At 35.9% G+C, this 16,371-nt stretch overlaps 1 protein-coding gene across 12 annotated transcripts in view; it reads right to left on the bottom strand.

The window, feature by feature from the left end:
• The window catches only part of LOC131426183 (disintegrin and metalloproteinase domain-containing protein 33), a 1,149,595-nt gene that overhangs the window by 35,569 nt on the left and 1,097,655 nt on the right, over positions 1-16,371 (bottom strand). For 6 of the 12 annotated variants that reach the window (XM_058588702.1, XM_058588711.1, XM_058588701.1 and 3 more), the window contains 2 exons: positions 14,301-14,439; positions 4,415-4,573 (listed from right to left, as the gene is read on the bottom strand). In XM_058588702.1, the coding sequence (XP_058444685.1) occupies positions 4,415-4,573; positions 14,301-14,439 (298 nt within the window). The remainder of the gene's footprint in view (positions 1-4,414; positions 4,574-14,300; positions 14,440-16,371) is intronic. The other 6 variants (XM_058588704.1, XM_058588706.1, XM_058588703.1 and 3 more) reach the window with 3 other exon arrangements.

The following is a 16,371-nucleotide window of genomic DNA, read 5'->3' as shown; positions in this document are numbered from 1 at the left end:
CCAGGTTAAATATTTAAAATTCAGAGCCAGGTTCAAAATTAAAGTTCAAGTCTAGAGCTAAAGTCAAGAATCCAAGTACAGATTCCAGCTATGGAATGCTGGTCCAGGAATTAGGCCTTGATCTTGATTCAAAAGCTAGTTTTAGAATTTCGGGATAAAAATCAAGTCCAAAATCCGGGTGCAAAGTAGGTTGCAAGTCCCGAATCCGGCTCGAGAAATCGGGCCCCGAATGCAAGTGACAAATTCAGGTCTGGAATCCTGGTTCCAAATTAGGGCCAAGAACTCAGGTTGAGAGTTCTGGTCCAGAATCCAGCCCAGATTCTAAAATCCAGGTTCAGAATCCAAGTATATAATCCGTGTTATATTCCAAAATCCAGTTACAAAGTCTCGAACTCTGCTCCATAATCATGGTTCAAAATTCTGGTCCCGAATCCAAGTATGAAACTTAGATTCAGAATCCTGGCTCCAAATTCAAGGCATGAATCAAGGTTTAATATTCTAATCCAGAATTCAGCTCCCAGGTGAAGAGTACTGGTCCTGAGTCCAGGAACATAATCCCGATCCCGGTTCAGAATTGTGGATTAAAATCCAGGTTAAATATTCAAAATTCAAATCCATGCCCAAAATCAAAGTTCAGGTCTAGAGCTAAGATCCAGAATTTAAGTACAGAATCCAGTTCTAGAATACATAGCTCCAGTAAATATGCCTTAATTCTGGAAGGTGATCAACTCTAGAATCCAGTTCAAAAGTCCCGAATTCTGCTTCAGAATCCAGGTTCATAATTCTGGTCCCAAATCCAAATACAAAGCTTCGATCCAGAATCCTGGTTCAAACCCAAGTTCAGATTCCAGGTATGGAATCCTGATCCAGAAATTAGGCCTTGATCCAGGTTCAAAAGCTAGTTTCAGGTCTAAAGTAGATTTCCGGCCCGGAAGCTTGCAGGTCTAGAATCCAGGTCCAGAATTTAGAACCAAAATCCAGGTTGAATATCTAAGTTCAAAATTCAGATCCAGGTCCAAATTCAAGGTTCATGTCTAGAGCTAAGGTCCAGAATCCAAGTATAGAATTCAGATCTAGAATACAGGTCCAGAAATGAGGCCTTGATTCTAGTTCAAAAATTCAATTCCAAAGTTCCAAATTCTGCTCCTGAATTCAAGTACAAAAATCAGATTCAGAATCCTGGTTCCAAATTTTAGGCCTGAATCAAGGTTTAAAATTCTAATCCAGACTCCAGCTGCCAGGTGTAGGACTCTGGTCCAGAATACAGGCTCAAAATTTAGATGCTGGTCCAGAACTCAAGCCTAGAATCTTGTTTTAGGATTTAGGATCTAAATCCAGGATATATTTGTAAAATTCAGATTCAGTTAGAAAATTAAGGTTCAGGTCTAGAGCCAAGGCCCAGAATTCAGGTCTAGAATGCAGATCCAGAAATTAGACCTTGACTCCAGGATCCAGTTACAAAGTCCCGAATTCTGCATCAAAATCTAGGCTCAAAATTCTGATTCTGAGTCCAAATACAAAACTCAGACTACAACCCTAATTCCAAATACAGACAATGAATCCGGATTTGAGGTTTGATATTTAATCCAGATCCCAGGTGTAGAATTCTGGTCTAGAATCCAGGAATAAAATTAAGATCCCGGTCTAGAACTCAGGTCTAGAATCCTAGTCCAGAATTTGGGATAAAAATACAGGTTAAATATCTAAGTTCAAAATTCAGATCCAGGTCCAAAATAAAGGTTCAGGCTAGAGCAAAGGTCCAAAATCCAGGTCAACAATTCAGGAACATAAATTTTGCCTTTATCCATGTCTTGGAATGGCTGGAAACAATTGGAAGCTCCGCGAATTATGTTTTTAGCTCCAGACTTGAAAAATGAATAAAGTAGAGGTGGAATGGCTCTTCAAAAAATATAAAGCCTTGGTAGAGGCGAACGAGTATAGTCTGAATATGTTATAAAAACGGTGGAATGGAGAAAGTCCTCAGTAGAGAGCCTGAAAGAGTTCGTGGATGATTCACAAACTTCTAGCCTCTTAGGGAATGATACTCCAATACCACACTTTTTCCCCACTAAGACTTATACAAGACCAAGTGAAGATCACTGGACCAACTAGCAGAAACACTGGAACCTTAATTTACGCGCGAATTCGAGGGTGCGTAAATTAAACTTTGCGAGAATTAAATAAAACATCGCGTTATTTCAAATTTTTCGTGTAAAAAAGGTTTTCTCAATTCAATTCGATTTTAGTAAAAATAATATAAAAAATCTAACAACTTTTCAATGAGCTACATTTTATTTCTATGGATCATGTGTCAAAAAGATTAACCACACGGAACCAGAAAACTACCTTATGTTCTGTGATTTCATTAAAAAGTTTAGGGTTTGTCGGAAATTGATCGAATAATACACAAAAATAGGTACTTTATTTTGACCATGAAGAATTTTTTTAAGTTAACTGCTGCAAAAATATGTATCAAAAAGATTAACTACACGGAACCATAAAACTACCGTATTTTGAGCATTTTCATTGAATCAAATTGAGGGTTTGTTGGAAGTTGATCGAGTAATATACTAAAATAGGCACTTTATATTAACCGTGCAGCAGTTTTTTTTTTCTATTAAATAAACTGTCGCAGGAGAATTTGTCAAAAACGTTTTACTTCGAATAATACACATTATTGGGTACTTTACTTTAACCGTGCAGCAGTTGTTCTTTGAATAAACTATCGCAGAAATATTTGACAAAAAAGTTTACCACACGGAACCAGAATACTATTTTTTTTTGTATTTGCCTTTCAATTTCCGTATTTCCGTTTAATTAGCTTATAGCGCCCTGAACTCTTTCTCTAAGCAAACTATACTGGAAGTTGAGCTATTTCACTTAACTTTGGAAATGGAGAGCTTTGGTCCAGATTTTCCAGAGTTTGAAAATGAGACTTTCACAGCGATTCCGATACAAGATCCGGCAGTGGGATCAGTGCAAAAACCGTATAAAAACACGACCGATTTTTTCGTCGGAAAATAATCGCTTTCCAGGATCTTATCTATTTTTCTATTACGAAATATGACTTCAAAAATTACAGTTCAAAAAGAGGATAAATATATTCACGATGCAAAAAAATCGATTGTGAAAACTTTTTTTTCGTTGAATCTCGGCAAAATAATTGCTGAGATTTGCACCCCCGAGACCTCGGTAATGAATTCGGCAAAAGCTAAAATTGCTTCGAGTTTCGGTAATCTTAAATTTGGCAAGCGTCAGTCATTACAGCAACGAAGTGAAATTCATGAATCACTGAGACATCAGTAGTTGAAAGCGAAAATATAATTCCGTCGTTTTACATCATAAACATCCAAGATTTTATTTTAGTTTTGCATAAACAAACAACTAAATACATCACATTAATTATATTTCGCGTACGTACAGAAGACGCTTTCGATAAACAATCAACAATAATTTGTAGTTACTATACTTACTGAATAGATCATAGATTCTTACCGAATTTCGGCAAAAGATAACACATGTTTCGAAATATCGGCAGATTTCGGTGAAAGTTTCTACTGATTTCGGGATAATTGTTAATCATTGAAGAGTTCAGCAAAAGATTCAGCCATTTTTCGGCAAAAAAGATACACTTTGACGAAAAAGCAGTAAAGCCGTTAAACGAACGAATTTCGAAAAACGGTATATATTGATTACTGAACAATTGGCGAAATTGTCCGTAGCCGTTCTGTTTCGGTATTGTACCATCCCGTGGATTGTTTCTAAATGTGGGATTTCCCTTATTTTTATTTAAACTGTTATTTTGTTGGGTATTAGTTCGACTGGAAAATCTAAGTCCATATTTTGATTTACATTTTTTATCCGGATTTGGTTCTTGAAATTATTTTATCCGATTTTCGCTGAGATATGTGCATTCTTATTTCTGAACTCTATAAAGAATAATAAAATATAATATTGATATCATAAAAATTAAACGGTCTTCGAAATGAAAAATAAAAATGAACACAGTTTGTCAGTTATTTATGAACTATTTTTAAACAGAATAACTCTTTTGAAACTATCATCGTGGGTGCGATATTTCCAGTAAATACACTTCAGCATATTCTCATCACAATCGACTCGAACCCAATACCCCCGAATTGTAGTCCCTGAATCTTGCTTGAAACATTTCAATTGACAGTCTAATACCGCCCCTAAACGAAAATCTTCTTACATCTATCTGTCTGCCCACGCTACACGGAAGTCACCCGAGCCTGCCCAGCCAGTTCTTTCTTTTTTCAACGTCAGTGTCGTCGTCATCGTTGTCGGTGGTCGACCCTGTTAGAAACCCTGCCTGCTCTGTCAGCTGATATTTAGTGGCCGGCGACCGCAGAGCCGCCCTCACATCGGACGGACTGGTATTGGGACTACTCACCTAAACTGCGTCGTCTGGTTGCCGAACATCATTTTATTGGAACCCTCGAGCGAGATGTCATCCTGGGAGTGGTGGTTGGCGTTGGCGGCCCCGCCCACGTACTTCGCCATCGGTTTCTTCACGTACGGTGGGTCGTATTTAAGGCGAGTGGTTTTCTTTCTGTGCTCGCGTTATAGTTTTTTCGTTTTTGATTTTCGTTTTTTGGTTTTCGCGTGTTTCAACGTGTTTCGAACGGGATCAATCACAACCACCACCACAACAACAGCAACAACAACAACAAAAACAACGACGCAGGTGTAACGATTGGTGGCAAATCGTTTTTGGTTTTGTTTTGTTTTGTTTCGTTTGTTATGTTTTTGAATCATTTGCGTTCGAGTCGTAGGCGGCAGGAAAAAATCACAAACATTTGATCAATTTCGGTTGAAAATATGGCGGTTTAGGTTCGAGCATTGACAGCCCGCATGTAGAGTATATAGATAAAAAAACTAATCGGATATATCGGTTAATTTTTCTAAACTTTTAGGTTAATAAGATATATATTATTGTTGAAAAGTAAATCAAATTGTTTCATAGCAGACAGTTTTTCCCTATCGTTTTTTTTTTTCGTTTACTTCTTCTTCGAATTATCAGTCAGTCCCTAATCAGTAAATTTTTGCGGCAGTCTCATAGATGTCAACCAATTCTTTCTGCACTGCTAGTTAAAGGTTTTTTTTCTCTCTCCACATTTTACAGTGAACAGTTGGTTATTTGCTTTACTTTGGTTGCGACATTCAGACAATTCAAGTTTTTCCTCATATCTTTATTGCACTATCTAGAAAACACACACAAACACTAGACTAGACTAATTAAAAAAATTAAGTTGCAAGCACGTCTCTTCTACCAAAAACTATGAAACAAACGTCAACGACAAGAGTTAGCATGCACAGAAGCCATTCGCCTGAAACTGAAAGTGCATTCCAAGAACCTAACGTATGAAGGAGTTGGTTGGTTACGAAAGAATCTCAAACACAAAGGTGGGCTTTTCAAGTCAATAATTGCAACTAGTAATAACATAGTTTTAGGTAAGTGAGAAAAGAAGAAATAGATGAAATCATTTAGTTACATATTTACAGTGGGTTTTGTATTTTGAAGGGTTGTATTGTTCGACTTATTTTTTAATGTATTACCTGAATAGATACGATAGGAATGTTTAGTTTCACAAAAGTACTCACAGCCATATATTGGAACGGAAAATCGTACTTCGTATATAATATATATATATATAGAGAAACTGGTTTTGTACTAGAGAGCAATATGTGTTGTACTGCAAGGAGTAAGAGTTCGTTCGTTCTCTAATGTTTCTGATTGATCTGACAACAAATATCGATACCGAATAGCAATAATAATAAGAATAATCATAAGAAGAAGAAACAAAAACCAAAACTAAAACGAAAAATAAAACAATGTAATTGTGCAGTAAGTATGAGATTTTGTGTTGAATGGGGTGAAGAAACTGCGCCATCTGGTTATGAGTTTTTTTGTTTTGCAGCAAACACAGTGAGGCAATATCCGGGATCGTTTGTTGATCTTTGGTCTTTCGTTTGTTTTCCAAACGGTACATGTCAGAAGCAGTGTATTTTTTTTTGCGATGGCAAAACAGACAGTTAAACATTGAGTACTCATGCAGACAGACAGACAGACAGAGAGAGAAAGAGAGATGGGGTAGATTTAGAGACAGTTTACAAAAGTTGGAAACAGAGACAGATTGAGGGCATTTTTTTCTGGATTTTATCGAACAGTTTTGCTTGGATTTTTTTTGGTGGAATTTTGAGTTGAATTTGGAAACGAAACTACACTTATTTGTAGAGTTTTTGAGTAAAGTTATTTCAATAATAACAATTGAATGGCCGCTTGGTTGGTTGTGGAATCAACCAGTTTTTTTTCTTCTGTGGACAGGACTTTTGATACAAAATGTTTAGTATAGGATTGACATGTGAAAGTCTTTTTTTTCTGTGACTGTTCTGCAAATTGTGTGATAAATGTGAAACCGAAAAATTGAAATATAAATAGTTATTAGCGTATACAGAAACTCTGATGTATCAAACTCAAAGATTGTATTTCTAAAAGCATTAGAGAAAATAAAGAAACGTAGTACAAAATATCTATCATGATTGAACCGAAATACGGTGAATCGTTCTGTTATAGTTTGATTCGAATCGATTGTGTCACAGTGGAGTTTTTAAACCTTTTAAAGAGTGGCGTTTATTAGAGGAATGTTTGTTTAGATTGGGTTATCATTTTTCTTTAAATTCACTAGTAATGACGATGTGAGTGCAAATTCTTCAGTGGCTTCATCATATTGAACAACCGTCAGTATCCACACACACTAATAATAAGCGACTCGCGTTTTCCTTCCAAAATGGCCTCCTCTGATGTGCTCGCATTTGACTGACCGACTCTATCAGAGCATTCACAACACTGTTGAATACGGGCTGATGGTATTCTTGTAGTAGCTTTGATGCAAGTCGTCACTTGTTGGTGTGCGGTGGCACGGAAGCTCGAAATCACTTGAATCAGAATCGCGGTCTACTGAGACAGGTTTCAAAACCAAAAATACCGCCCGATTGGCGTTTGTTCTACGTCATGTTACGTCAATTGGCAATGGTTTTTCTATTGTCTGCTTTCGCCGAGTATCTTATTATTGGGCTACTAAATTGAACTACTTAAAACACCAAGCAGATGACCCTTTTCTAGATGTTTCGTCTTTTGAAAACTGTATTTTTGTTCTTTAAATTTTCAATTTATCAATTTATACTTTTCAATGATTCTCAGCACAGAGAGCTAGCATTCATTCCAGAATCATTCGTTTCAGACCTATGCCAGGTAAAACATCTTGATCTCTTGAAGTGCTCTATGAAGTATGACGCACGGAAACGGTTTGAGGAGTTCAAAAATGGGCAATTTTAAAAATCTGCTGAAGAAAAAATGCAGCAGCTTCAGAGAGATGGATGCAGGATGCCAGATAAAAATCTCAAATATCTTCTGACAAAGTAGCAACAGTCAGTAAATCCGAAAAAATGTCTGCAGGCAGCAATTACTTTACAAAGTATTATACGCTAAACTGACTGGACGAGCAAAAAAAAAAACCAAACGCGATTTCAAAAGTCTGTAATTTTTGACGAAAGTCTGCGACAAACTCGATTTTCAAAAGTCTGCAACAAACAATGTCTGCAGCACTATATACGAGATCTGCAGATTTACTGACAAATCTGCAGACCTGGCAACTCTGCTTTGAAGAGACTTGTCTAGGGATGTTGTAATACCAATTTGATTAGTTGAATTAGGTTTTGCACGAACATAACATAACCTCACAAAAATTAACAAAATGAATCAATTTTGACAGCTGGTTTGTTTGTGTTCATTGCGTTCATTCTAATTTGAATACGTGTTAACAGATATGTAAACAAACCACTGATAGCTGTCCAAAGGTGAACTTGATTCATCGGCAGTTCATTGGTAGTTCATTCGAGTGGTCATCGTGCAAAACCTAATCGATCGAATCATTCAATTAGGTTTCACACGATGACGATACAAATGAACTGCCGATGAATCAAGTTCATCTTTGACAGCAAGCTGCCGTGTCTTTGGTTTGTTTTGCAACTGCAAATTAAAAATTGAAAAATGACGAAAAAGATTGCTCTGTATGCGTTTCCAGCATCAAGGAGCGATATTTGTATAATTCTGTTTAGTGTGAGGCGACTTGCAATTTTTTAATTCAAAAATTGAACCTCTGTCAAAAAAATGTTCATTTTGTGAGGTTATGTCATGTTTATGTAAAACCTAATTACTTTCTTCGAAGAATTAATTTAGTAATCGATTTATAACCCAGATAATCGATTAAAATTTAATCGAATGGATTTAAAATTGTACTCGCTTATTGAGCAATTGGCACATTGTCGCAAAGCTGATTTACCTGTAGCGACACCAGCCAATGTAAAATGGAACCAAGAAAAGGTGGATTCCTTCGAAAATTTTCATATCGGCAATAGTGATTTGCAACATTTTTATCGTTTATTCAATAGTACAAATAGATATCAGCAATAAAAGTACACTGGGAGTAGAAGAAAATCGATTTGAAAGTGATTACTACTATTTTTTTAGTGTGAACTACGATTAAATATGGAAAATCGTCAGAAATGTGTGAAATTGGGTAAGGTTAGGTTTTTTCGGATCAACATTTTTTAAACAGAAACCAATGTAATGTTGATTTCTCGAGTACTAGAATATATAGCAATCGAGTACTATTTATTTTGGATACTTTATTTGTTATTTACAGGCATTTCAAAAATGGTATCAAACCAAGTTTAATGTTCCATTCTGAATAAACGATAGATTTCGCACAATGAACTAAGATCAACATTACCACCTCAGAGCAAAAACTTTTTCTTCAACTTCTACTATGATTTTTCAAATGAATTTGCCCGTTTTCATAAGAAATCGTTGAAAAGGTGGAGAAATTAGAAATTTTTCTACCGATTTGACAGCTCTTGTTGAAAGTATCATCTCTAAACAAGTAGCGCCTCTACATTTCAGTTTTGCAACAATATGCCAATCGAGTAATTTGAAAAATCCGACCTCACTAGATGAGACCTGGCATCTCAGCTTCACTCAGAAAAGACCTGGCATCTCGGCTGAAAGCAGAGTCTCTGATGAATAAGTGTCACGCGAAGAAAAAATATGTTAAACTGATTCTCCGAAACTTTTGTTTTTTTCTTTGTAATTTTCAGACATTTTTTGTGAATTTCAAATGACTCTATTGAATATTTCAGGCAATGTCTGTCAGTCTGCGAGTTAGAACAGAAATGTGAAGACAAATGTTCAGACCCCTGGCCTTCCTCAATAACAAACAGAGATTCTCGGTGAAAGTTTCGAATGTCTTTGGGCAGAAGTGAACAAGTCTGCAAATTCAATAAAAGTTTGCCAACTGGTAGATGCTTTATAAATTATGTCGCGCTAGCATCGGTCTATTGAACGAAAAACAAAAACGTCATTGTAAATTTACAGACGAATCTGCAAAAAAACTGGCACCTCGGCTTACTTTGACGGATGAATAAAATGTGCTAGATCAACATTTGAAATGGGCGGAATTTCAAATTCATCCAATCGAAGATGTATATTGCGATAGTCCCACGACAAAAATGCCCTACTGCGCATGAGAGCCTCTCATTGTTCACTTTTTTTTATTATTATTACGGAGCCATTACTGCAATTTCTCGAAAGTTTTCAACATAAATCGAAAACTTGTGGTTTTAACTTGAATGTTTCACGAAGAGTAAGACGATAAATATGAAATCAATCCAGTGAATCGTAGAAGAAAAAGTAAACAAAGAGAAACTGTCATTTGCAGTTAGGCCCTTTTGTCGTGGGACTAACGAATGATTTGAATCAGCCTCCTAAAGAAAAAACCGAACAACATGCTCGCAGAAGTTCTATTCTTATACCAAACTCTCAAGTCATGTTCAACCCTGAACTTGTACACGAATAACGCTCGCCTACATCGGTGAACAGTGGTTCCAGATTACCACAATGTCCATTTCAGAAATTATCGATAAGCTGCCCTTACACGAGACAATATTATTGTCAATACAAGGAGTATTGACAATACTTTTGATCGTGTAATGGAAACTTCATTGGATTGACGAAAATATTGTCAAAAAAATCAAAACTGCTCATCAATCCAACAATACTTTCTCTCCAGAGAGAAACTGTTAAATATGTGCAATAATCTCTTATCTCTATATTTTAATATTCATTTGCAATATTTGAAGCTCCAAACGCTTGATTTTCTCGAAAAATGCGGACTCCAGTTACCAAGTCAATTGGATTGACGGTATTGACAATACTTTGGATTGACAATAATATTGTCACGTGTAAGGCCTGCTATAGACAAGTTTATCAACAATATCTACAAATGTGTTTTCAAGAAAAAAAATGAAAACTGTCATTGTAGGTGCTACATTTACTCTACTTGCTACCGTTGGAATGTATTTTGTATGAGTTTTCTAATACTCTAAGAACGTCAAGCACTTGTTATGCTCGAAGGCTTGAATGATCACTAAAATTAATGATCCAACTTAAACCTTCCAGTATCTTCTAAATCGTTCAATATTAATTTTCTGCAGGTTTCGTGATTATTGGATGTTGAGCCGCATTCATCAAACTTTGGATCATTCTAGTACAAGATCCAAAAAAAATTGGAAGAACACGGTACTACGTACACGGTTCAAACTAATATGGCCACACGCTCAGTTTTGTTTCGCTCCTACTATACTCACCCTTCTTTCACTTTGATTACTATCGAACTTGTTTTGTTTTTGCTTTGTTCTGTTTTTTTCCTCTATCGCTGGTTCAACCGTACCTAGCATGTGCCCGGCGTACGTACTGTGTTCATTCGTGTACGGCACTCGGGTTGAACTTGAACATGGACGCACAGTAAGTTTGAAGTTGGATATGTGCTTGAAATTTTATGCACAGAAACAACAATCGAATCTTCCTATTTTACAAGTGAACCTTTTTATAGTCACATGAATCATCTACACGCTCGAAAAAAAATTGCTCAAAAATGAGTAGGATCCTATTCATATCCATTGCAATGCGTTTGTGATGAATTACACCAGTACGGTTTGCTACAGTGTGATTTTTTCTTACCGATAATCTAATAGCTGGAAGAATTTAGCTATGTACTAGTTCGAAATTCTTCGTTAGCTGTCGTAAATAAGCGTTGCAAACTGTCAACTATAGTCTAGTGGTGATATGACTAGGAACAATATCCGGCAGCAGTAAACCAAACGCAGTTTGTATAAAGTTCTCCTGTCAGCTAAAACGATCCCTATATTTTTTAAGTATTCAAGACTATTCTAAGCAAAAGTTTTATCACTAGCACTACCGTTTCGTAGGATCTTTTAGCTATCGTAGTATCGAAAATATTGGTTTCCAATTGTAATTGATTATGCAATAAAGTTCTACTTTTCTCTTTCTGCTTTTCTTCTATATCGACATTTCAAGGGGCATAGTAGATGTTTTGCAATGTAAACAAATACATTTCAAAATGGCGACTTTGCATTTGTGGTTGTATGTATGAAATGATTCCCGTTGTTCGGGTAATTTCACCAGAGATGCCAGATCTGCAGATTTGTCGGTAAACTAGCATTTTTACACAGACGTTAAAAAAAAGATTTTTTTTCGCAGACATTCGTCACAGTTGTTAAAGTTTATGTTTTAACATTGCCTCAGACAGTTTTCTGTTTAGTTTTGAGTCGCTGACTTTTCCAATCTTGACAGGAAATAATTGAAAGTAATAGAGTAATAGCAAAGATAAATAATAAAGACATGTATGTGCCTACAAAAATTTAAAAAAAATCTGGTTCGTACCCGGTACTTTCTAAAATGACCGCACTCACCGCTTGGGGGAGCGCGAGAGTTATTGTGTTGTAAACAGTTCAAGTTGAAGTGTGCCATGAGTGAAACGAAATCAAATGTCAACAATTCACTCATTTCGATACTGTGTATCGCGTTACTGTGTAATCTCCGTTTCAATATTTGAACTTCCTAAGGTAATCGAATTTGACAAATAAAAGCAATTACCAACTACATTTGATCTGTATATCCTTAGCTGCTTCCAGATTGGCATATTTGGTAAACGTTCAGGACGGCGCTTGACGACAATGGTAAGGTCTTCAATCTGCTGCCCAACGACATTGACTGGCCAGTTAGGTAAAGTTTTTAGCTAAATGAATTATGGAAAAACACCAAGTTCGCTTTCTGAAGGTAGCTGATTTGGTCATAGGGTGAAATATCGAGACAAGGTACTATACAAGATCGTAAAAGGGATTTGATGATCAACATTGTTTAGTTTAGGAAAAATGAGAGAGAAAAATGCACGAAGAAAGTTCAGTTAAGACCTCGAGTAAACTACGGGGCTCACTGGCTCTTTTTTTGAGATCATCGACGAAGAGAAATCTCCAAATGGAATGAAAATATGCAGCTCGAAGCAAATGTTCAAAGTTCTGTTTGATTATATTCACAATGATGCGAATTCTGTGATATACGGACTGCTCATGTTGTAACGACATAGGTGGTCACCAACAGAGCCTATGGAACCACAATGAAACGAACTAATTCTCTTAACTCCGAAAATATTCCTCTCATAGCAGATGGAAAACTTTTGAAATCTGGACTTTTTTTATAAATAAAGTATATAGACTAGAATTAAACCATTTTTTTCGATCCGAAACTAACATCCAAACTAAAACAATTTTATTAATTAGAAAAAAAAGAAAGCTTATTTTGACATGCGGATCTGGTCCTTCGGCTGTCAACAGTCGGGCAAACGGCTGACGGCGATGACTTCATCAGAACCGAAATCAGAACGAAATTCAGGCGGACACAGTTGTATCATTTGAGGCGTGTCCCTTGTTGCATGAGGCAGCCAGGCACTAGAATGCCTACCATGCTGACATTTTAATGTCTCTCCTTACGTCGCACTCGAATCAAGTTCTGAAGTCAAAGTCTGCTGTTAAAATTATAGAATCAAAATGTTTGTCGGGTGAGAAGAAACTTTCAATAAATATCATATCACACTTTACGAACCTCTTGCAACAATTATATGGATCGAAAAGTTGAACAATTGACCGAAAAACATAAGCTACGGTTTTCCATTCCAGAAGCATTTCATAAGAACGAGGTTTGCTTATTTCTTTGAAATATTCGTACCATTGATTTACATTTTCCACATAATTTATGTAATCTGCTCTGACTTTTTCGTGGTACATGGCAGAATGTCACAAACCTGGAAGTTGAATCCTGAGCCTTCCGATGTTCTTCAGCGCTAAAAAGACTGATTGTATGTAGCTTTACTACAAACGGAAAAAGGATGTATTCAAACTTTCATTTAACTGCTATAATGCGCATCGGATGTAAATCGTCCGCTTGTGGTTAATGTAAATAAACGCAAGACGAACTTTAAATAATTGAAATAAAATATAAAATCTCAATGTTTACCAATAAGTTAACGAATCGAAAGAGTTCTCACGGTTTGACATTTGCATTATGAATATGATGATGGGAACTCAGCAGTGCAACCAATTTATCACCATTGGTGCCAGTTTCTCGGAGGACCGTAGATGTGTGCCAAAAAAAGATCGTGACTGTCATGTCTGGAAATTCGTTTGTGGTAATAGTTCGGAGTGCTGTCAGGTTCCCGTTCGCTGACAAGTCTCCTAAATTTAACAAATTCCAAGTTTTTAAATTTAAAAATTTCCTACAATTTCGCACTGCCTACCCTAGATGGATTACATTTCAATGTCAATTCCAAAGATTCCAATTTACAACAGCGAATCATTATCGCCGCGAGAAAAAAGAAACAAAGCAGACTGGTTTGTGATCGTTTAAAACCAGGACTGGATAGATGTCACTCAGATATTTACTTCAAAAACAAACACAGATAGTGAGAGTTGTAGTAGACAAAACGGAAAGAAAACTGCACTAGATATTATAGATAGTTGTTTTTTTTTGTTTAGCTTAGAGTAACACAAAGACAGGTAAATAGAGATACATGTATGATTCTAATTTTTTTTTTTAAATGTTTTTATAGTGGTTTGTTTGTGGTTTCTTCTCTCGAGTACTTTCTGTGAGTCTTTTTTGTTTTGTTATGTTTTTTCGTTTGTTTGTTTGTTTGCTTGTTTGTTCTAGTTGTTAGTTTCATTCTCTCACTACGTTTTGTTGTTAGGGGTTAGACTGGTTTTTTTTGTTGGTTTATTTTTTCGGTTGAATTCTATTGTTTTCTTGCATTTAGTAAAATGGGAAAAGTAAAAGAGTTGGAAGAAAAAAAACGAAGAAAATCACTAACCTTAGGCACAAGGAGAAGTTATTATGTACTACAACTGACCTGTAGCACAAAGCCATCAGAGCAAACGTTACAAAAACACCCCCAACAACCGACATTAACACACCGACTAGAAACACCGTGTTTGAGCCGTGGTAGTTTGCTGAATTTCGTTTGTTTTTAGAGTGTGTGTGTAAAAGTTATAGTACACGCGGTAACGGTCAACATTCGGTTCGAAATACGAGAAGAAAGAGAAAAAGAGAGAAGAAAACTCGTTTAATTTCATCACACCTGTTGTGGGCGGCGAGGTTTATAGGTTTTGTTTTTTTTTTTTGGTGGATGGTGGAGCTACATTTACGTTTGAAGTATATTTGTGAAATAAGGTGTGGAAGAGAGCTGAGAATTAAAAAAAACATGGTGCTGAAATCGATGTGTGTTCTTTTTTTTGCTGCAAGGGCCTTCCCTTCGATCAAACACGATAGTAGCGCTGCAGTCGCTAGAAAGGATAATTTTTCGTTTGTCAGAAGAGAGAAGCTACTTTTTCTTCTACTTTATGACAATGGTAATCTGATTTATTTTCTCTGATGTTGGTTGGTTAGTTGGTTGCTTGCTTGACTAGAGTTGTTGATTCTACAAAAAAAATAGTTCGGAACCCGGGTGTGTGTGTGTGTGCGCTAGAGGAAAAGATTTTTTTTTGTTTAGCAAAAAGGGTTTACGGCACTACTCATTTTCAACGGGGTGTGTTGTTGTCTAACTTTTGCGATCCGGCTAGTATTTTGCTGGGTAATTTTGGAATGAATGAGGGGGGAAGGGGGAGAGAAAATACCTCTACTGTGACGGAGAAACATTGCGGATAGATGTTTTAATAAAATGAAAGAATAATGTTTGTTTGGGAAACTCTGCTGCGCCAGGTGGAACGAGAAAAGAGAGTAAAAAAAAACAGAAAAGTAAAGCTTCCTGGAAGGAGGTGTACTAGAATGTAGATGAGGTAATGTGCTCTGGTGAAACTAAAAGTTCCTCATCCACAATAAACGGCCGAGTTTGCATGTTGGATGGTGTAGATTGAAAGTTTGTCAAATTAATTATCAGATGCTACAGAGTGGGGTAAAATTAGAGTCATAAAATAAATCATCATTCAGAATCATTGCACCGGTCAATTCATCCAAATGTCACTTGTTTTCAAGATGATTTTTAACAAGGTATGCAAATCCTATGCATTTTTTATTACACTGAAATAACACTATAAGAACAAAACTAGCAAACATATCGCTTTGTTTTTACACAATTCGTCTTAGACTCATCATGCCAATTGTCTTAGATTTTGTTTTTGAAAAATCTCAACTCGGAGACATAGAAACAAATTTGAGATTACTGAAATCGGAAAAAAAAAGATTTATGTCGAATGTCTTGGAATTTCATAAAAAGTGAAGATCTGGTTTTATCAAGAAAAAATTTTATGCAATTCTAGACATTCGACGACAAAAAAAAATTTTCAATTTCGGAAATCTCAATATCTTTACAAGTCCCATAGAGTCGAGTTTTGTTTCACAAAAAAATTCGAAATTACACTAGATCTCGACGTTTCAGACATTCGGCATCAAATTTTTTTTTTAGATTTTAATATCTCAAGGTCCGTCGATCAAAAAAATTTTTTTTCTGGATTAACACAAATCTTGATTCTAAGACATTTGGCATCAAACAATAAATTCAGATTTCGGGAATCTCAAAATTTTTGTAGGTCTCATAGAGTCGGATACAAAAAAATCAATATGACATTAGACAGTATTTTAGACAGTATTGGCATCGAATTTTTTTTCCGATTTTGCAAATCTTAAAATTCCAACCGATTTAAAAAAGAAATATTTCGAGATAACACAAAATCTTGACATTTTAAGTAATTCTAAAACATTTGGTATCAAAAAATATTTGAATTTTGAGGCATTTGACATTAATTTTTTTTTTAAATTTTGGAATCTCAAAATCCGTCGATCTTCCGAAACATTTTTTTTTGTTATCAAAAAATAATTTTCGTTTTCGGAAATCTCAAAAATTTTATGCCCCATAGAGTCGACTTTTTTCAAGAAATCAAAATGAT

The sequence above is a fragment of the Malaya genurostris genome, chromosome 1, assembly GCF_030247185.1.
Source record: "Malaya genurostris strain Urasoe2022 chromosome 1, Malgen_1.1, whole genome shotgun sequence".
In the NCBI taxonomy this organism is placed as follows: Eukaryota; Metazoa; Arthropoda; class Insecta; order Diptera; family Culicidae; genus Malaya; species Malaya genurostris.
This window is presented reverse-complemented; position numbering and strand designations above follow the sequence as displayed.